Genomic DNA, 21,340 nt, shown 5'->3' with positions numbered 1-21,340 from the left:
CTGCTGCGAGGGCTGCTCTGGAAATGGGTCAGACAGAAATTCTCACTTTTTGCCTGTTTCTATGAATTTGTAAGAATCCAGATTCGTGCTGAGCCCCTCTGCCTGGGTGTGGGCCAAAAGGCTGAAGGCATTGCATGTGAAATAGGAAACCAGGTGAAAGCTCTCCTGGGCTTTGCTGCCGTGCCAGTGGGATGGGCCTGGGAAGCCACAGTGGTTTCCTCAGATGGTGAGGAAAGGAACAGCTCCTCTGCTGACCCTGCTCCTACCCCATGGCACCTGTCCTTTGGGGTGGGTGTGACACGGGCCAGGGACGAGAGGCTGCTGGGACACACAGCAATCCTGCCAGGCAGCTCCAGGCAGCAGCAGGGAATTCACAGCTCAGGGTGGTTTTGTGCCCAGTCTGCAGTGAGAGCCTGACCTAGCTCAGCACTGTGGGGACAAACTGCTGGGAAGGGAAGCTCCTTCGGGGCTGATGGAAAATCTGTCTGTGCTGCACAGCCAGGCCAGGCTCCACCGGGGTCCCAGACAGCTCTGCTGAGAACACTTGGCAGCACAATTTGTTAAATAAACAAACTGCACAGAGAATCAGAGCAGCCTGAGACTCAGTGCTTTTTGTGTCAGTGAGACACTGCAGGGGGCATTCAGCAGATCTCGTCCCCTCTGTGCTGTGACAGCTGTGGTGTCCCCAGAGAAGGGGGCTGGCTCAGGGACAGGTGTGGGCTGGGGGTGCAGCCCCTGCTCAGGATGCTCTGCCTGGAGTGGGAGGAGAACAACTCAAACAATGCCCTGCTTGAAAAGCTGTCAGTGAGTAGAGAAGGTGTTCATGCTGCTTTTGGAGTGAATAATGTCAAAACCAGGCTGACCCATGGATCCCAAAGTTAAACATCCTGGGAGCCAGGTGAAAATGTGGCAGATGATAAAGTGCCTGACAAAGGAACAAACAAGTGATGCTACTGACACCTCACCCAAAGCTGCTGAGCTGGCACAGCTGGCCCAGACACATCTGCCTGACAGCCCAGGCCCACTGTTTAACAGAGGGTTTTCCAACACACCCCTCTTGGAGAGTCTGTGGGGATTCCTCCCTGGAGTGGGGACACCCCTCAAGGCCACACCTCAGGGCTGAGCCAGAGATTTGCCCACCACAATCATTGGTCTGGATGAGTAACACCATCCTCTAGCTAATACTTTTTGCTGTCTTTAGTATAATTGCCTCAATAAAACTGCTTTAATATAAATGCTTCAGTTTTGCTTCAAAACTAGTGCACTGTACTATATTAGTAGTTCTGGCTACCCATACTAGGTAGCAAATAATTCTGTTTAAGGCTTTTCTAGTCTTATCACTAGCGCGATAAATCATTTATTTCTATATAAATATATCTGGCTTGCCATCCTCAATCCTGCAGGACAAAGTCACCTAAAGGTTCATTCACCCTTTGCTGTTGCTGTGCACGTGCTGTGGAGGAGATGTGGGAGTGCATAAATGTGGGCAGCAATCAGATCCCGGCCCAGGGCAGGGCTGTGTCCCAGCCTGGAAGGATTTCCCCTTGTTTACCTTCTCAGAACTCACTGGTTTCGTTGTTAGGCACTGACCTTGCAGCCACGACTTTGTAACCAAATAAAATGATTCAGCAAATGCCAGAAGAGCTGAAATTCACACCAAGGCTGGAGGCAGCTTAAAACCCAGCAGTAACAATGGGAGTGTGCCTCACCACAGATGAGTGTCAGTGCTTTGGGGTTTTGGGGAGATACTAATGGGAAGGAAGAAGCATTTTTCCACCCAACAGGCCCCCAGTCTTACTGTGGGATGGTGATTTGAGTAATTTTTATTGCCCTGCATAAAAGCAGTTTGGAAGCCCGTAAGCAGCCTACAGAGAGTGATTGTCCCTCTCCAAAAGCCCCCATAAAAATGAGTCAAAACCCTGTTTAAACTTAAAGGATGCCCTTGAGACCATTAGCTCTGCTTAGGAGCTGCAGCCCTGACCCATTAAGATAAAAATAAATAGAGCTTATTTTGGGAAGACGGAAGTGGGAACCAGCCCAATCACCAGTGAGCCACTGCCAGCACTGAGCAGATGCTGTCTAAAGCTTGGGGTTATTGCTTTTTGTTCCATATACCTTCTACTAATAATTCAAAGTAAATTCAGTAATTCAGAGTAAACTCAGCAACCTTTTTGACTCACCACAACGGGCCCCTGCCTTGATACCAAGTAACACAGTTAGACAAGAAGGGATTTCTGCAAACACCTTGTATTTCCCAATCACAAAAAACCTCCAGTCCCCCTGCTCTGGAGCCTGTAGCACCAGACTTGCACCTTAACCACATCCAACAATAATGTAAAATAAACAAGACATCAACTAAATGAGAAACTATTTCCTTACTCCTACTTTAAAGCCACAACTGAAACCCCATGGCAGAGACCCTGCAAGAGAGACCAGTATAAAAAAAATTCTGAAAAAATAACTCAAATCTGGTGTACAGCAGGTGACCTAAAACCTCACCTCAGGCAGCAAACAGGGCAGGTAACACCAGCAGACTCTCCCTTTTTCACAATTTTTGATTCTTCAGGGCTTTCTTTACTCTCCAGCTTGTAAACAAGAGCTTGTCAGGCAGGAAAATACACCAGGGAAGCTGAAAGAAATAGTAACAAGCTTGGCATAATCAGCTTTCCACTGCAGCACACCAAGGCAAGAGGGAGAACGTCTGATATAACCCCTAAATTAAACTACCTGTAAGATGCTCTCAAAGCAGCCTCGAAGCTTCTTCCTTAACAAAACCCCCAACTTTATACCCAGTGAGCAGCTGGGGGCTGCATTGTTCAGCTCAGAGCTGGTAAAACTACTCCACCAGCATATAGAGAGGGGCCAAAGGCTAAGAGCAGTAATATTTAGCTTTATATATTCCTGCAAATAAAGCAGGATTAATTAGAGCAGGCAGCACTAACGCCTCCCCAGCTCCCTCTGCGGGCTGGCACTCGCTCCCAGCCTGTAATTCCCCATGTGAAAAAGGTTAACTCAGAATTAGTATTTCTTTATAATAAGCTGCCAGGGCCAAGGCTTAGCCCAACCCCACTGAACCTGTGGTTTCAGGGACCAGCTGCAGATCTTTCTCTTTGTTTCCTAATCAGAAGGAAACCTCCCTCACATTCCACAGCTGCAACCTATATAAGGGATGGGGTTCAGGCGCTGCTGTTTTTCCTCGAATACTTGAGGGAAGGTGATTTTTCATCCGCAGCCCTCAAGAGCATGGAGCGCACTTGGAGGGTTTGTGTTTGTTTGTACTGCTGCTTGTCCTGGCTCTCTGCAGGCACCCAGGGCTCGCCCCGCTCTCGGGGCCGGGGGGGCTCTGCAGTGACCCCCGGGCTTCTGGGGGCTCCCGAGGATGCCGAGAGCCAGCTCAGCGCGGGGCTGCAGCTGCCCCGAGGCGCGGCCCCAGCCCTGCTGCCCCCGCTGCTCAAGGTGCTGCACGACCGCGGCCCCCGCGGCTGGCACGGCGAGGCGCCGCGGCTGCAGCCGGACTCGCGGGCCCTCCGGTACATGAAGAGGCTGTACCGGCTGTCTGCCACCCGGGACGGCATCCCCCGGGCGCAGCGAGGCCGCCTCTACAACACGGTGCGGCTCTTCACGCCGAGCTGGGAGTGCGAGCGCAGCCCCGCGCCCCTGGCCAAAGGTAGGTGGGCACTGCTGGGGAGGGCACGCGGGGTTTCTGTGTGTCCTGTGCCGGCAGCACCGGATAAAAATACCGCCTTCCTTTAGTGCTGCTGCTATTTCAGTCCTGGAGGCTCTCCTAAACTGGGGGAGTTTTTCATGGCCTACTTCTCCTGGAGTGGCATTAGGTACAGACTTTACAGGCTGGGGAACACCACACAAGTGGTATGTACAAGACATGCTGATGTCTCAGGCTGACTCATCTCCTCATGAGTCAGAAAAAGCCACAAGCAGATCTCAGTGAAGTAAGAAAAGTAGAAAAGCTGTTGAGGCATAAGGGGCAGTACATTTCCTTCTACAGCCCATCTTGGCTTTGCTTTTTTCAAAGAACTACAGCACAGGTATGAGACTTGTACCAAACTGCCAGAACCCACTGCCAGAGACTGCTCTCTTTGCCTGATGCATTTGCTAGAGAAGAATCATGACCAAACCCTGAAGGGAAGAGTAGAATTACTCATAAATCAGGCTCAGAACTGGGATGGCTGGGCACACTGTAACATGGTGCTTGGATGGTTTTCCTAAATGTGGGCTGATCACAACAACAGTACCTAGAAATCATTGGTTGTTAATCCTGCTGAGGTGACCTGAGTTCTCCTGGCTCAGGTTTTTCATAGAAAGACAGATAAACACAAGCATTGTGCTGCTGCACAGGAACAGCCCTTTGAGGTGGGGTTCATGGTTTGTATCATCTGGAGTGTTTAGTTCCTGTTACCCCACACCAGCGCTAAAGAAGACAACAGCTGACTTCCTCCTGTGCTGGTTTTTTTAAAGAAATGAATCATAATAACTGTTAAAACCAGGGGCTTTCTTTGCTTTTTAAAGCTTTCTTTGCTTCTTAATTTTTTAAGCTTTTAAGCTTTTTTAAGCTTTCTTTGCTTCTTAATTTTTAACTCATATCTCCCTGACCAAAGTAGAAATTTCACATAGTAAATGTAAGGAAGGGCATTGAAATAGTTTTCTTATGCTGCTGAATAATTTTTACTTATCCACTACAACAGTATTTATGTCTAGGTGGAAAAATAAGACACACTAACGCTACAGGAATCTGTTTCCCTTCCCAGGAGATGCTCACTTGGTGGATTTACTCTTCAGCTTGGATCGTGTTACTGCTCTGGAGCACTTACTCAAGTCTGTCTTGCTCTATTCCTTTGACACATCTGTTCCCATTTCCTCTTCCATTACCTGCATATGCCATTTATCCCTTAAGGAACATGATTTTTCCAGCCAAGTTTGTCCCAGCATTTCCCACTCTTTAGCTTTTAGCCTGCACTCTGACGTTAGGAAACGCAAATGGGTGGAGATGGATGTGACTTCTTTCCTCCGGCCTCTGATTGCTACGAACAGGAGGAACGTGCACATGGCTCTGAACTTCACTTGTCTGATGGGTGACCCACAAGGGAGCACGAAGCTGGGAAAGGTTATGAATGTGACACTGGTTCCCCCTTCCCTTCTGCTCTATCTGAACGACACCAGCGAGCAAGCTTATCACCGGGGGAGCTCACTGGGGCACGGGAGGAAAAGCGGCAGCCCGCAGGTGGATGCTCCAAGGGGTGACCAAGGCAATCGCCAGGGTAAAAGGGCCTCTCGGCAGCGAAGGAACGAGAATCCCAAAGCGGCCCCGGCCTCCTCGCCCCACAACCTGAAGCAGCTCGCGTTCCCTCAGCACGAGTGCGAGCTGCACGACTTCCGCCTGAGCTTCAGCCAGCTGCGCTGGGACCGCTGGATCATCGCCCCGCACCGCTACAGCCCGCAGTTCTGCCGCGGGGACTGTCCCCGCGCCCTGGGCCAGCGCTACGGCTCCCCGGTGCACACCATGGTGCAGACGCTCATCTACGAGCGCCTGGACCCCGCCGTGCCGCGGCCCTCGTGCGTGCCCGCCGCCTACAGCCCGCTCAGCGTGCTCACCATCGAGCCCGACGGCTCCATCGCCTACAAGGAGTACGAGGACATGATCGCCACCAGGTGCACCTGCCGCTAGTGGCTCTGCTCGGGCTGGGTGTGCGCCCCGAACACAGCTTTTAGTTTTGCGTTCTCAAGGTGCTGTAGCTACGACCACTGTAACTCCAGGAGCTGGGATTTAGCACCGAGTTAGCATCAGGGGGTTCACATCAGAGCACTGGTTTTTGTACGCACTCAGCCTCTCTAGAATGTGCAATTAAATGTAAATAGTGTCTTTTTATCGGGAGAATTTTGCATTTAAAACGGGGGAAAGGTTTCAACTATTAAATGTCTATTTTTAAGTTGCTTTATTACAGATTTAAGAAAAAAAGAGAGAAATAAATGGCTGTCACATGTACCCTGACACGCAGTGCCTGCTACTCTGCCTCTGCAGAAACCTTGTGTGTGGCATCTCCAGCAATGACTAGCAAGGGGAGAAAGTCTTTAATGTCAGAATTATTTCTCCAGTTTTTCATTCTCTTACACTCCCACATTCCAGCTCTTCCAAGCAGGGTGACAAAACCCTTCCTCACAGTTCTATAAAGATTAAAAGGTTGTTTTTTTGCTTTTCTTCTGTTGCACTCTTTGGGCTTTCTCAGCTAAAAGAAGGGTGAGAATTTAAGGGCAGCTGTGGGTAATTTGTGAGCACTTTAGGCACTATTTTGGTAACAATTGGCATCGGGTGAGGCTTCCTTTATTCAAGAATAAGGAGCAGCTGTCCATGGGGTGAGGGCAGAGCATTGTCCATTGTAGCCACATTGCCGCTGGCTTATGAAGTAGGAAGAATTGTTTAAAAAGCTTAATCCCCCAAAATGGCTTCTAAAAGCCTTGAACGTGTTGATGTAAATGCTGTTCAATGGGTTTAATATTCTGAAATGTGAGGCTGCAGCTTTGTCTCCTCTCACAATGAAACTGTAGGTAACAAGTGCCTCAACTCGAGATGCTTTCACACCAAATTTTTACTGTAATTGATTTATTATGATTTATTTTCTCCTCCTGGACTTGGGGTTCATACACAAACATCTCAGCTTTAGTGGGCATTTTTCTTGTTTGTTCGCTAATTAAAGGCTGTGGAGCAGCACTATCTTGTAAAACTTGTTCAGAACATTCTTTAACATTGACTTGCTAATGAATTAATAAATAAATGGTGTAACTTTCTGCACTCAGCCACCCGACCAGCCCCTACCTGAGATCCTGAGCTCTTCCAGAGGCTGGGAATTCAGCCTGGCAGGGCAGGGACTGCTGAGTGGTGTCACTCTGGTTCACCTGGTCACTGAACCCATGGATGGAGCACTGTCTGGAGAGCTCCTGGAGCACAAATCTGCCCGAAAAGTGAACATCCTGCTCCAGGTTTCGGTCTCTGACTGCTGAAATCCAAGTCATTGACACTAAAAGCTCCAAACAGAACCCTGGTGTCACATAAAACCATCCTGGTGCCAGCACTGTGGGCAGCTGGGTCAGTTTGGAGTGTATCACTTCTGCTCTTCCCTTCAGACTCTGGGAATTTGGCTTTGCTCACCTGCCAGAAAAGAAAATAAATGGAATTGTTTCCTGAGACAAATCCTTCTAATTATGGTGAAATGTCTAATGTAGTCCAATAATCCTAATATATTCTAATAGTCCATTAATGGATATCTTTAATATACTATAATAATTCCAATAATAATATATTAAATGTGTAATATATTGTAATAATACCAATATCTAATATATTCTAATAATATTTCCAACAATGTTGAAGATGTTTAACATATTCTAACAAATCTAATATAGTGTCATATTAGTTTAAATAATGGCAAATATGTTTAATAGAGCATAATGATCCAAACAAAGTTGAAAATGTCTGATACAGTCTAATAATTCTACTATAATTCAAATCAAGGTGAAAATGTCTAATATTCTAACCATTCTCATCTAGTCTAATAATAATTCCAATAATGTTAAATATGCCTAACAATTCTAGTATCTTCCAATAATTTCAATTATATGGAAGATGATTAATTATACTACAGTAATCCTAACAATTATCTGTTAATGTGGAAGCTGATACAATAATTCTAATATATTCTAATTATAGTTGCAATAGCGTTGAAGTTCTCTAATATATTCTAATAGTAATTTAAATAAGTTTGATGTTGAATATATTCTGTAATTCGAATAATATGGAATATGTCTAATACAGTCTAATAATTACAGACTCTATAAATAATTCCAGTAATAGTGAAGATATCTGATATAGTCTAATAGTAATTTCAGTTATGTGATAGGTGTCTCATACATTCTAATAATAATTCCAATATTGTTTATAATGCTCATTGCAGGGCAGGATATTTAACCTTTAAAAGCCTTTTCCAGAGCAAACTCTTCCATAATTCCATGATTTTCTGCTTCAGACACTTCCCCTGTTCATTGGAACTCCACAATCGCCGCACAAAAGTGGGTTTTTCCTCAGGCCATTATTTATTTTCCATTGGAGCTCCTCCATCGCCACACAAAAGTAGATTTTTCCTCAAACCATTATTTATTTTTCATCGGAGCTCCACAATCGCCACACAAAAGTGGGTTTTTCTTCAGACCATTATTTATTTTCCATCGGAGCTCCACAATCGCCACACAAAAGTGGGGGTTTTTCTCCATTATTTATTTTTGGCGGTTTTCCGCTCTGAGGCACGGCGCCCCCCCCCCCCCCCCCCCCCCCCTTCTCGGCGCAGGTGCCTCGCGTGCCCCCCCCTTCCCCTCAGAGCAGGGCCCGTTTACGGCGCACATTATTTATTACAAACCGCCCGTTAAAAACACACTTTAGTCTAGCTGTGATTTATCACACACGTATTTCACCGCCTCTACCGTTTGTTACAAACGGAAAGCGCCGCTCGCGGTGCCCCGGAAGGCCTCGCCGAGGCAGTTCCGGGGCGGGCGGCGGCCATTGCGCTGTGACCGAGGGGACACCGCAGCCATGGGGAAGCACTTCGGGAACCTGGCGCGGGTGCGCCATGTCATCTCCTACAGCCTGTCCCCCTTCGAGCAGCAAGCCTTCCCCAACGTCCTGTCCCACGGCGTCCCCAACGTGGCCCGCCGCTTCGCCTCCCAGGTGTTGAAGGTGGTGCCCCGTGAGTACAGGGGGGGATTCCCTCCCTTTTGTACCTCCTTCGTAGTGTAGATCTGGGGAGGGGGAAGCACTGGGGCAGGGTGGGGGTTGTGGGATGTTGTTGTGTCGCAGGAGGTAGGTGCTGTGCGCGGTGCAGTGTCCCCTCACTGCAGTGTCCCCATATTGTGAATATTCCATTCTCCCAGTGTCCCCGTGTGGTGAAATCCCCTTATTCCAATGTCCTCTCCCTGCAGTGTCCTTTTTAGGTGTCCCGTCACTGCATCGTATGCCACTATTGTGAATTTCCCCCTCCTGCAGTGTCCCCTCACTGCATTATTCCCTTAGAGCAGTGTTCCGTCGTCCCACTGTCCCTTTATGGAGAGTGTCCCTTTCTAGCAGTGTCCCCTCATTGTGGTGTCCCCTGACCGTGCCTGTCCTCTGTCCCTGGCAGCCCTGGCCATCGGTTACCTGATTTATTCCTGGGGGAACCAGGAGTTCGAGCGGCTCAAGAGGAAGAACCCGGCTGACTACCAGTGCGACACCTGAGCAGGAGCAGTGCCCGGTGCCCACGAGCAGTGCCCGGTGCCCACGAGCAGTGCCCACGTGGCTCCGGAGCTCCCCGGGACCTGCTGTGCTCGTTCCCATGGCCGGAGGGGATTAACAGGGAGATAAGCCTTGGCTAATAAACTGTAACTTTGCCCCATGACTGTGTGTGAAATCCATGTCTTGAGCTGTTTGAGGTGAGGAGCATCAAATCCCTTGTCTGGTTCTCTCTGTACAGGCAGATAATCAGGCTGAAGTTCCATGTGCTCGGATGTTTTATCTTAGAGCACTTCCAGCCTCCGTAATTCTTGTTTCTTTGAAATATTCCTCAGTATAAAGTGCAACGAGGGCTGGTTTGAAATTGTTCCTTGTCCCGTTTATTTTTCCCATCGCTGGCCGCTGCTTTTCCTCCAGCCTTGAGATCTGTGAAAAACAAACACCCCCTGGTTTGGTATTGATTAAAGCTGCAGGGGCTGGCTGGTGGCTTGGGATTTGGGATGGACCCTGACCTCTGGCTGGAGGCTCGCTCTTCATGGGAGCCCCGGGCAGAAGATGAAGGGGAACAGGTACAGGCTGCACCGGGAGAGGTTCCATCTCTGTGTAACAAAGGAATTTTTTCCAGCGAGGACAATCTGTCCCTGGAACAGCCTGCTGGTTTCAGGAGGTGACTGGACAGGGTGCCAGGTAACCTCCTCTGGGCTCCCTTCCCACACATCCTGCACCAGCTCATCTGCCAAGGTCCCTTCCAACCTGGGCTGTTCTCTGATCCTATGATTCTAATTACCTAGTTATGCTACTGTTAATTGGGTAATTAACTACACTCTGATATCTGATCAGTGGTAACAGGCTGCATCAGAACCTTGAAAACTGCCAGGAGAAGCAAGACTGCTAAATGCCTGAAGATGATTTAAAATCAGCTGCTGGTAATAAAGTTGACACAGGCAGTGTCAACTTTATTCATCCTGTGTCTCTGAGCGTAGAAACACCTTCACTGTTGGAAGCTCAGAACACCTGGCTGGTTCCTTTATCCTAATTTTTTCTTCCCAATGTTCCAGTGACTGCCTCCAGCTCCCACCCCATGCAGAGCAACACGTTGGTGTTCCTGCTGTGCTATTCCTGGAGCTGTCCTGGGAGTTTATCTTATCTGCAGGGCAGGAATGACGTTTCCCTGTGTGCTCAGGGCTGGGCTGTCAGGAAGACAATGATGCTCTCACTTCAGGAAGCTGGGGCCATGCAATTTTTATAGCTCAGTGCTGGAGTATTTTGGGGACCAGAGCACGTGAGACCCAGCTCAGCCTCTTTCCTCCAAGCACAGCCTGAGGCTGGCATAAGTAGCAATAAAATCAATCAGCCAGTGCTCCCAAGCTGTCCCAAAAATATTCTGTGCTTAACTGCATTTTGGGTCACTGGTATTTTCTAGGCAGCTTAAGCAAGTGGGGAGCAACAAACTGGCTGCTGTGGCTGTGAGCTGGCAGAGATGTAGAGAGGCAGATTTATCCCAGAAAAGACCTCAAAGCCCATCCAGTGCCACCCCTGCCGTGGGCAGGGGCACCTTCCACTATCCCAGGCTGCTCCAAGCCCTGTCCAGCCTGGCCTTGGACACTTGCAGGGATCCAGGGGCAGCCACAGCTGCTCTGGGAAATGTGTGTCAGGGCCTCCCAGGGAACAATTCCCAATGTCCCATCTAACCCTGGCAGTCTGTCACTGTGTGCCTGTATAAAATCCCTCTCCCTGAGCTGTTTCATTCAGAACGTGTGTCCTGCTCACGGTGCCTCTGAGAGCCACAGAGGGGTGGCCTCAGTGCCAGCCCTGTGCAGCTGTGCCTCGGCAGCTCTGTCACCGTGTGCTGTCCCAGCACTGCCAGGGCTCTCACGAGGTCCCTGCTCCTGCTCACAGACAGCTGAACCGTGCCTGGCCCAGGGGCCAGACTAACACAAACACGGGGACAGAGGGGCAGCGGCACCGCGGCCACGCGCCGGCCCCGGCAGGGTCAGCACGGAGGGACAGGGTCAGCACCGAGCTGCTCCACAGCAGCCTGCTGCTCCCCTGCCCAGCCCTCCCCTGCCCTGCCATCCTGTCACCCTGCTCACCCACCAAAAACCTTCCCAGCCGTGCCAACCCTGCCCTGCCATCCTGTCACCCTGCTTACCCACCCCAAACCTCCCCAGCCGTGCCAACCCTGCCCTGCCATCCTGTCACCCTGCTCACCCACCAAAAACCTTCCCAGCCGTGCCAACCCTGCCCTGCCATCCTGCTCACCCACCCCAAACCTTCCCAGCCGTGCCAACCCTGCCCTGCCATCCTGCTCACCCACCCCAAACCTTCCCAGCCGTGCCAACCCTGCCCTGCCATCCTGCTCACCCACCCCAAACCTTCCCAGCCGTGCCAACCCTGCCCTGCCATCCTGTCACCCTGCTCACCCACCAAAAACCTTCCCAGCCGTGCCAACCCTGCCCTGCCATCCTGCCATCCTGTCACCCACCCCAAACCTTCCCAGCCGTGCCAACCCTGCCCTGCCATCCTGTCACCCTGCTCACCCACCAAAAACCTTCCCAGCCGTGCCAACCCTGCCCTGCCATCCTGTCACCCACCCCAAACCTTCCCAGCTGTGCCAACCCTGCCCTGCCATCCTGTCACCCTGCTCACCCACCAAAAACCTTCCCAGCCATGCCAACCCTGCCCTGCCACCTGTGACCCTGCCTTGCCATTCTGTGACCCTGCTCACCCACCCCAAACCTTCCCAGCCATGCCAACCCTCCCCTGCCATCCTGCAACTGTGCCCACCCATCCTAATCCTGCCCTGCCAACCTCCACCTCTGATGCAGACCCCATTCCCAGCTGGGATGGCTTTGACCAGCCCAGTGGCAGTGGGAGTTTAACCCATGGGCATTTCAGAATCTGAACAAGGGGCTTGAGAAGTTTTCACTCATTTATTTCTGTTCTCCTTTGGGCAATTATTAGAAGTGGCAACAGAGCAACATTTTGTGTTTCTTTTCTCGTATCTCTGCTGTGGGGTGTTACTGGCCTGTGGGAATTGAGGGCATGGAAAGGACCAGCTCAGTTATACTCTTTTCTTCCCCCCAGTTTCTTACACAGAGCAGTTTGCTGCCTGACAGGGACAGTCCGATGCTATTAGTGACCCAGAGGGACAGACAACAATTCTGATTTATCATCACAAAGTACCAGCCTTCCCCAGCCAGAAAAGCTGAGAGACAATGACTTACAGAGGGCTCTGCTGCTCTTCCAAATCCTGTTTCATGGAAGCAGTCAGGGCTCCTGCTCATGCTGCTTGTCCTCCTTTGTGTTCTGCACTAGTGCCTGATGGAAATGGCAGAAATTAGAATCAGTTACATGAAAAGGAAGGACTCCATGGGAAAAACAACTGAGAAGTTCCCCTCAAATATAAAATAAACTTTTTAGGTTCAGCTACTTGTCTGCCATGATTTACGGTCCCATTTCCTTCCCTTAAGATCCAAGAAGGTGAAATAATGAAAATTTTGCTTCCTCCTCCCAGAAAAGCAAAACAAGTATACGGCAGAGGAAGGTGTGTAAGAACCATCCTATGATGGGAATGATTGAATCATGTTGTACACTGTGCTGGGAAGGTTTTTCTTTTCATCCCAGGGAAATTTGGGCTAAGGGGTAATCATCTGACATCGCAGCATTATCTTAATCCAAGTCACTTGCTCTCCACGCTGGCACTTGTGTGCCTTCATATTAAGCAATCAGAGAAATAGAGCCTGTGACATCCAGATCTGCGTTTGCAATTTAGCTAAAACAGTTCATTATACACTTATTACTTTGTATTTACTTGAATTCAAACAGTGTGTTCCAAAACCTGCACACAGTGACAGAGGTTGGAAATCTCTATAACTCTGCAATCTCAGATGTCTTGGCCTGACAGAGGTGGGTGCCAGCAGAACCACAGCATGGTTTGGGTTGGAAAGGCCCTTAAAGCTCTTGCAGTCCCCCCACCTTCACCAGCCCAGGTTGCTCCAAGCCCCATCCAACGAGATCCACAAGATCCCACAGGTGAGGAGCCACGAGACACTGGGACAGGCACAGGTGTGTAGGCAGAGGGGAGAGGAGATGAGAGGCACTGGCTGTGCTCACACCTCTCTCTCTGCTGCTGCAATCTCACCCCACAATGGAAAAACTGAATTTTCCTCTCAATGAGCCCCTCCACCCCCATGGGAGCTGCTGGCACTTCTGGAAGCCTGATGGTGAGTGACACAGCTGGGGCAGAGATGGCTCATCCATGAAACCACAGGCTGCACACGGAGCTCCTCAGCTCCAGACAAGCCCTGAGCAGCCTCTTGCATTATTTACCTAGAGATGATTATCTTTGACACCTTGGGATTCCTGGGGGAAGAGCTCTGTGAGTTATCACACATTTTCCCAAACCCAGCTGGAAAGTGTTACACCTGCTTTTTGAGCACTGTGTGCCTGGAAATAAAGGTTAAGCAACTTCCTTATGGTTCTTTCATGTACCAAGAGCGAGAAACAAATCAAAAGCACAATTCTCTGCTCCAAATCAGCTTGGTAATACAACCCTTTCCCCTGGTTGGCTAACTCAGAGCTACAGAAGTTAAATTAGGCTTTTGATCTTGACCACAATAATTTGGGCCAGCCCCCCTTTGCTTACAAATAGACCATGCAGTCCTGGTAACATCTTAGGAGGGCTTTAAAAAACGGAACAGCTGGCACAAGGGGTCAGCACAACTGACCAGACAAAGTACAAGTGGGAGGGGAGTAAATCATTAGCTCGAGACAGGCCTTGAACCAGATCACTGCAGCAGATGTAGACTTAGCAATTCCCTCTTGCTCCAAAGCGAACTTTGCTCCTGTAATATCTGGCAGCTGATGTAACGATAAGAGAATGAAGTCTATAAAAATGTAGCTGACAGTCTGGGAAGTCCTGACTGGAGCTCTTTGTGCCTGCTCTGCCCACGGCTGCTCCAAGTGACAGCTCCTGCTGGGAAGATGCACTGGTGGAAAGTGATGGCAGCCCTTCTGCTCTGCTCACTGCTGCTCAGCCAGGTAAACTGAGACCATACTGAAATAAACTATTTAAAGGGCTAATTCAAAGGACAGGCAGTCCATAAAAGCTGTTATGATTTGGATGGACAACTGGCAGGATTAAAGATGTGGCAGCAGGGCTTTTTACAGGATTCAGCATCATAAAAATGTAGCTACTGCCTAGTGAATACTGGGCTACTCTGAGCCATAGCTCAGCCAGCGATTCTGCCTTCACTCCCAAGAAGATGAAACCCATCCCTAATTTGGGTAGATATTTCTTTGGGGTCGGGCTGCAAGCCGTGCTTCACCCAGAGGGTGCTGCAATCTGCAAACCAGAGCGATTCCAAGTCGAGCCTCACTTAGAACGAAGACTGTTGAGCTCAGCAGCAGAACAGGGAGCGCCGCAGCTCCACGTGTGCTGACGGTCACCCCGCTGTGTTTCAGAGCCACGGCGTGTCCCTGGCCCCGAGGCAGCCCCAGCCCCGGCCCCGCAGCGCCCGGCAGCGGCGGATGACGCCTTTCTGGAGAGGAGTGTCCCTGAGACCCATCGGGGCCTCGTGCAGGGACAACAGCGAGTGCCTCACCATGCTCTGCAGGTAAGCTCTGCTGCAGGCAGCAGCTCCCACCTGGGCTCCTCCAAACGCGATCCAGAGGTCGCTCTGCGCATAAAAAAAGATACCAGGAACAGGGATGGGGTAACAGCCTCAGACTCTTTAGTAAGCACAACAAACAGAGCAGAGTCCAGGTCTCCCGAGTGCCAGCCCCAGTCCTTTCACTGCAACCCCAAATAACCTGGCTGGGCAGAGAGAACAAAGGGCTCCAGACAGCTTTTGGGCAATTTATAGACATTCCCATTAATCCTTCTAAAGCATGTACTAACGAAAAGTGAAAAGCTTGTATTGATATCTTACCCTAAATTAATCACTTTAAGGTGATTATATTTAAGCTCATAGTTTAAAAAGCAACTACAATATCAAAAGCTATTTAGTTCTCATTAGGCATAAGCAAATTCTCCAACTACATATAAATCGATTAGTTAAAATTATTACTTAATTACTTACTGAAAGGTGATTTTCTATGGCACCTGTTGCACAAATAATTTTCTACTATATGTAAACAGCAGTAACATTAACAGTCCTATTATTAATGATTATATACTATATATAGTATAGTATATATAACATAGTATATAATAATATAGAGCTAATATACTATTTGTATATCATATTCTTAATGAATATTATTATAAATAAGCTTATTTTATATTATAAATTATCATGATAAGTAAGTAAATAGGACAGAGTGGGTGGGCTGCTATGCTATGCTTGGAATTCCGATGGAAAGCAAAGACCAAAAAATGAATTAAGACTGAATACTTGAGGGGAACACAGAGTGCCTGAACCCAGCACTGCTGGCACAGGGGCACACAGATGTACCTGGGACCCCTGGCAGGGCAGCCCCAGCCCTCAGTGCCTCATGATGTTTTTTTTCCCCAGGAAAAACCGCTGCCTCCTCTCCACGGCCTCGGCGTGAGCTGGCACCAAGCACAGCCTGCACTGTTACTGCTGACCCTGCTCCATGCACTTGGGATGTATTTATTGACTGCTCAGGAGCTGCAAGGGCCTCAAGCAAGCAGAGTATTTGATATTTCTGTCACATGTGCTGATGAAAGGACTTCAAGGAGCTCGAGAGCATCTCCTCCCCAGCCACGCCTCTGGAGGCCTCTGGCCAAGCTCAATAAAAGGACTCTGCATCTCCTGCTCGTTTGGTTTTTTTGTAATGCTTCCTATTATTTATTTGAAGGTGTGAATTAAAATATATATTCAGCAAAGCAGTTTGGTTTTCCTTGTATCTTGAGCAAAGTGAATGGTGAGCACAGAGCTGGGGCTCAGTTCCAGTCAGACTTTGGATATTTATCCTTCCCCCTGGCAAGAGCTAAAGTAGATCAGACCCCATCCCCTCCCAATCTGGCTCTTATCAGCCCTCTGATAAAGCCCTGTTGGAAAGAGGGAGCCAAACTGATAATACTGATAACAATTCCAATATCCTAAATATATCCAGCAATAAGTGGAACGGCAACTATTTACTTTTAATTACTTCTAATCAAATTTACTTAAATACATGTCCTAGACTGACTTTTGCCACTGACCTTCTCTCCTGTCTTAAAATGAATTGATTAAAACGCTGTTTTGATGTGTTGGATGTCGACTTGGAGGCTGAAAGACAAAAAACAATATCAACAAATCTGGACACACACATTGGATGCTACTTTTCAGTTGTTTCACAGAGCAATAGGATTAATGAAAGAAAATACTGCTTAAAAATGCACTTCCAGGGAGAAGAAGGCCCCACAAAACAGATACAAGCACAGGGGGTTGGAAGTTTAATACAGAAAATCTATTTGATATTTATTAAACTTAGTTTCTCCAGTTACAGTTTTGCATTGTACAAAGCATTTTAATGACACAGTAGTTAAAAAGATCTTTACAAATTGAAATGTGATACCCTTTTCTCCAAATATTTTAATTGCCATAAATTTGTTTAAAAATACACATTAAACGCATGTTTCAGACACTAAACTTTCTATAATCTCAATACCACAAAATACATAGAATATACTATACAGATGTGGAAAAAATCTAGTTAGTATATAATACTTTGCTCACCATTAACAGCTTTATTACGTGAAATGCACATACTGACTTAGAAATCCTAATTTTGAGCCCCAAAGTACCCTTTGAAATTTCAAATGTATTGCAACAAATAAAATCACAGTTTGTTTCTATTTTTTCTGGTTTTGGTTGAAGACAGATGCCCAAATCTTTTGATAGAAAACAAAATGTAACACATGGACTTGTCATGTACAAAGCATAAAACAGAGACATCCCATTAGTTACTAATAGTACCTTTCTGTAGGATTAATCAGGGCTTCATTTATAAGTGACAGGTTAAAAGTTACCTCCCCTCCCCAGCCCTCCCCCAAAAGAAAAACCCCTTCTTCACCAAATAATAATTTCAAATAAGATAAAGGATTTTTAATAAATATATAAGCACTTTATCCTCCATATACAAAATTTTTTTAAAACAATTTAAAAGGGGGACCAGATACAAATGTCAGGAACTGTGCTTGGAAAGTCATGCCTGGTCCTTGGAGTAGAGTTTGGGATGTGGAATGCCAAGGCAGCGCCAGGAGCCGGTGCTGGGACAGGGCTGGGACTGGGGCAGGCTGCCCCAGAAGGGGCACACAGCATCCATGGGAATTCAGCTCCCAGGTGGAATGGAACCATGGCCACACCAAGCTCAGCTCACACAGCCATGGGAACTGAGCTCCCAGGTGGAGTGGAACCATGGCCACACCAAGCCCAGCTCAGACAGCATCCATGGGAATTCAGCTCCCAGGTGGAATGGAAGAGGGCAGGCACAGCCACACCAAGCCCAGCTCACACAGCCATGGGAACTGAGCTCCCAGGTGGAATGGAAGAGGGCAGGCACAGCCACACCAAGCCCAGCTCACACAGCCATGGGAACTGAGCTCCCAGGTGGAATGGAAGAGGGCAGGCACAGCCACACCAAGCCCAGCTCCCTGCCACGGCAGCCCTTCCCTCCCCAGGGGCACCAGAGCCCCAAAGCTCGGCCACAGCAGGACCCCACTGCCCCTTCCTGCCCCTCCTGGAACAGCTCTGGACCTGGGTGAGTTGGTGAGCAAAGCTCTGGCTCCTCTCTGTCCCTCAGGATGCCCAGCACTGACCTCACTGCTCGGAACTGGGGTTTTCCAGAACACTGACACAGCACAGGGAGAAGTTTCAACCCTGACCCAAGGATTTGTCGCGAAGGTAAGAATTTGGAAGTTGTTTACTCCCCGATGGGTAATTCAAACTTGACTTGCTCAGGCCCTTGTGGATCTGCCTCAATGGAAACACTGCAGTGACGGCAAAGATCTGTTCAGAAAATGACATTAAATACAGCAAAGGTAGTTTCTCTCTCTCTCCAGCAGTTTGCCTTTTGGGCAAACGCCATAATTCTCTGCCTACGGCTTTATTTTACTTGCCCCAGGCAAGTGCTACATCATTCCCATAAATTCTGACTCTCTGTGTGTTGGGGCCATTCATAAATACATTTCAGGGCATTTTTTGTTACCACAGCAATCAAGCCTCAGCAATCTAAAGGAATATACATTGCACTCCTGGATAATATGCAATATTTATCACCAATAAGATGGTGACTCAGCACTCAATAAATAATATATCAATATAGTCAGTTGCACCATAATCTAAAAACAAGTATAACATATAACTTTGGACAGACTGAGTCATATATATATACATATATATTAAAAGACACATACAATACAAATTGCATACTGCCATCGAAGCCAAGGAGAGCCATCCGTCTGCTCTGCTTTATGGCTGAGATTCAAATCAAAACAAAACTCTTGGGCTGGTTTACTCTGGGGTCCTGAAGATTTGTTTGGAATTATAAATGGTTTGCACCTTTATCGCCTGGAACCTGCAAGTCTGAGAGCAAAATCAAACAGCACAGATAGCTGAGCAAGCCTAGTCTGATTGAGCCATTTTTAAGATTCACCAACTGGGGCCATGATCAGCAAGGGAATTAAAATTACAGCATTGATATGTATTGATCCATATTCCCTGTCCAGGGAATCATTTGGGAAGCCAGGACTGGGGAGTCCCTCCTTAGTCACTCCTGTGACCTGCACTCCCCCTGTGGTGCTGGGAGCTGCCCAGCACAGGGACAGAGCCCTCCTGCTTTGGCAGAGGGATGGAAGCCTAGGACTTAATTGCTTTTTTTTTTTTGGCTATAAAATCTGATCAAGTGCAGAACTTTCCTCTTGGAAACAAGGGTCAATCCCAAATTAAGATATGCTTTTGGAATTGCAAGGTTTGAACTGATCTGTTTGCACCAGCCCCAGCTGCACAAGGCATTTCCTATCCATCCCCAAGGCCCTGCGGATGCCCCGCACGGACACAACGCCTGGGGCAGCACTCCAGAGGACAGGCCACCATGGAGCCCACCCTCCAGCTGGGACACTTCCAACCAGCTCAGGCCCACACTTTGACATGATGCTAAAAAAGCCTTCCGGTTGTTTGAAGCCAATTTCTAAGATCCACTGCTCTAGGGATAAGCGATGCGTTTTCAAGGGGCCGACTTCGCGCGACACCAAAAGGTATTTGTGGGACTCTAGTTAAGGAAAAAAAATTCCCCGAGATGCCACCATTCCTGCTGACAGCAATGGTGACTGTGCACAAAGGAGCAAGCCAAGAACAGCCACGCTGGCTAGTGCAGCACTACACACAAACCCACCCACGAATGCAACTTCTACCAAGGGATTTCTCAGCGTCAGAGGTGTGCGAGGCACTTCAGAGGAGGAAAGGAAACACAGCTGACAGTGTCCCATGCCCACGGCGGGGAGTTTGAGGGTACAGAGTTCTGTCTCCAACAGCAAAGACTAACAGAAAGGTGACCTTGCACAGTGATTCCATAAAAAGGATGCTCCGACAGACCTGAAGAGTCGAGTCAGGGAGAGCCCCAGGTCTGTTCCCCGTTTGTCAATCCGGACGTAGCAAAGCTTTTCTGGAAGTACAAAACACGCTGGGACGCAAAGGAAGCTCTACGAAGATGCAGCTACCTTGTAGTAGGTTACTAATTGCAAAACTTCTAAACTCTTAAAGCCCATAGGACATACTGCAGTACTAAGGAGCGTAGAATTCTATTCCTTCTCTCGAGGTTGCCGTGATTTTGGCACTTAACTACACCTACACAAAAAATTTAGTGCAATAATTTTCCTGAACATGCACGTTCATATCTGGTACAGAATAAAGGGGTCAATGGGAGAGAAAACAAAGCAGCATTCCACAATCTCACTCCAAAGGATTCAGAGTTGGACTCTGGGGAAGGAGACCACCACGATGAGTCAGTTTGTGTGACAGACACCGGGACTTTGAAAAAGGAAATGGAATTTTACCCAAGTACTGCAGAAGACCACTGCATACAGTATACCTGGTCCTGCTGTAAAACATCTTGTAAACAGTTCATAAAATCTTCATCTAAAAGTAAGGCATAAGGCACACCAGACATGTTGGGGGCACTAAGCAAAACTGAAAGCAGTAGCATTTGAAACCTTTAACTCAGACAAGCACCTCACATGGAAAGGTACTTTGGTTTGCACTCGGAGAGGGGCCACCTGCAGCTCCACCACCCCTCTGTGGCACCCAGCAGCCCCCTCGGGAGTGGACATTATGTGACATGAACGGGACCTTCATCAGCACGTGGTAAAGCCAAGTTTGCCATCCACCCTGCACAGAACAGTGCTTCCTGCAGGAGCAGCTCTGCTCCCACCCCACGGCGGCGGCTGCACTGCCGGCCTGTAGTGTCCATCACCCAGCAGACCCTAAGAGGACAAAATGGACCTAGAGTTCTACTAAAGATTCCTGGTTTCTCAGTCAATGGAAAAGATGCAAATGACCGTTCTGGTAGGAACTGAGCTACTCTTGGGTTTGGAACCACAAAGCTCCCCAGTTTTGTAACTGTCGAACAGCGACAAGCACGGAAACAAAAGGTATTTGAAATGAAGAGATGCAAAAAAGCACGAGATTGTCCTTTTCCAAAGCCTTTCCTGTTTGCATCGCACCCATCAAACTGAAGGTCATTCCTACACCATTGCCTGGACGTTACATTAAATGCAAATTACTGTAATGTTTTGTGATTGTTATAGTGTTAATCGATGGCTTGAAGCTGCCTTGGAAACAATCCAAGGCAGATCCAGCTAAATATTTTTCCATATAAATTTCTTTATAATTCATTTAAATGAAGTATCTCAATACGTAGAAGAATATCTGGAACTTTTCTATTTAGTACAAATTCTGCAATAATAAATCTGTAGTTGTCATTTATTAGTCGACTCATAGGCATTAGGCATGAGAAGTATGGTGTCCCTACTCGTTAGAACCTATCAACCCTAGTTCCTTTTACAGGCTCTACCACCACAAGACATTACAGAGTAACAAAGCTCACAAAGTACTTAAATAAAGT

The 21,340-nt window shown here is 48.1% G+C and overlaps 3 protein-coding genes across 3 annotated transcripts; all 3 read left to right on the top strand.

Annotated features, from left to right (window-relative positions):
- Positions 1-3,243: 3,243 nt before the first annotated feature.
- Positions 3,244-5,683, top strand: GDF9 (growth differentiation factor 9). Its single transcript, XM_054287662.1, has 2 exons — positions 3,244-3,667; positions 4,767-5,683. Exons 1-2 carry the CDS (start codon positions 3,244-3,246, stop codon positions 5,681-5,683), a joined length of 1,341 nt encoding a protein of 446 aa, XP_054143637.1.
- Positions 5,684-8,529: 2,846 nt separating this feature from the next.
- Positions 8,530-9,434, top strand: LOC128944429 (cytochrome b-c1 complex subunit 8). Its single transcript, XM_054287669.1, has 2 exons — positions 8,530-8,750; positions 9,180-9,434. Exons 1-2 carry the CDS (start codon positions 8,597-8,599, stop codon positions 9,272-9,274), a joined length of 249 nt encoding a protein of 82 aa, XP_054143644.1. The 5' UTR covers positions 8,530-8,596; the 3' UTR covers positions 9,275-9,434.
- A 4,820-nt stretch (positions 9,435-14,254) lies between these two features.
- LEAP2 (liver enriched antimicrobial peptide 2) lies at positions 14,255-16,038 on the top strand. The gene is made up of 3 exons (XM_054287670.1): positions 14,255-14,311; positions 14,735-14,886; positions 15,787-16,038. The coding sequence occupies exons 1-3, from the start codon at positions 14,255-14,257 to the stop codon at positions 15,821-15,823; spliced, it is 246 nt and encodes an 81-aa protein (XP_054143645.1). The 3' UTR covers positions 15,824-16,038.
- Positions 16,039-21,340: the final 5,302 nt, after the last annotated feature.

The sequence above is a fragment of the Melozone crissalis genome, unplaced genomic scaffold, assembly GCF_028551555.1.
Source record: "Melozone crissalis strain CALT ecotype California unplaced genomic scaffold, PUWL_Pcris_2 ptg000061l_1, whole genome shotgun sequence".
Classification (NCBI taxonomy): Eukaryota; Metazoa; Chordata; class Aves; order Passeriformes; family Passerellidae; genus Melozone; species Melozone crissalis.
Note: the sequence above shows the minus strand (reverse complement) of the source record. Positions and strands in the feature narration are given on the sequence as shown.

What these genes read in the sequence shown, in the direction of transcription:
- LEAP2 (XM_054287670.1), top strand. Translation starts at nt 14,255, where the DNA reads ATGCACTGGTGGAAAGTGATGGCAGCCCTTCTGCTCTGCTCACTGCTG. An exon ending in GCTCACTGCTGCTCAGCCAG is followed by an intron (nt 14,312 to 14,734) that starts GTAAACTGAGAC and finishes GCTGTGTTTCAG; the next exon opens with AGCCACGGCGTGTCCCTGGC. An exon ending in TGCCTCACCATGCTCTGCAG is followed by an intron (nt 14,887 to 15,786) that starts GTAAGCTCTGCT and finishes TTTTTTCCCCAG; the next exon opens with GAAAAACCGCTGCCTCCTCT.
- GDF9 (XM_054287662.1), top strand. Translation starts at nt 3,244, where the DNA reads ATGGAGCGCACTTGGAGGGTTTGTGTTTGTTTGTACTGCTGCTTGTCC. An exon ending in CCCCGCGCCCCTGGCCAAAG is followed by an intron (nt 3,668 to 4,766) that starts GTAGGTGGGCAC and finishes TTCCCTTCCCAG; the next exon opens with GAGATGCTCACTTGGTGGAT.
- LOC128944429 (XM_054287669.1), top strand. Translation starts at nt 8,597, where the DNA reads ATGGGGAAGCACTTCGGGAACCTGGCGCGGGTGCGCCATGTCATCTCC. An exon ending in GGTGTTGAAGGTGGTGCCCC is followed by an intron (nt 8,751 to 9,179) that starts GTGAGTACAGGG and finishes TGTCCCTGGCAG; the next exon opens with CCCTGGCCATCGGTTACCTG.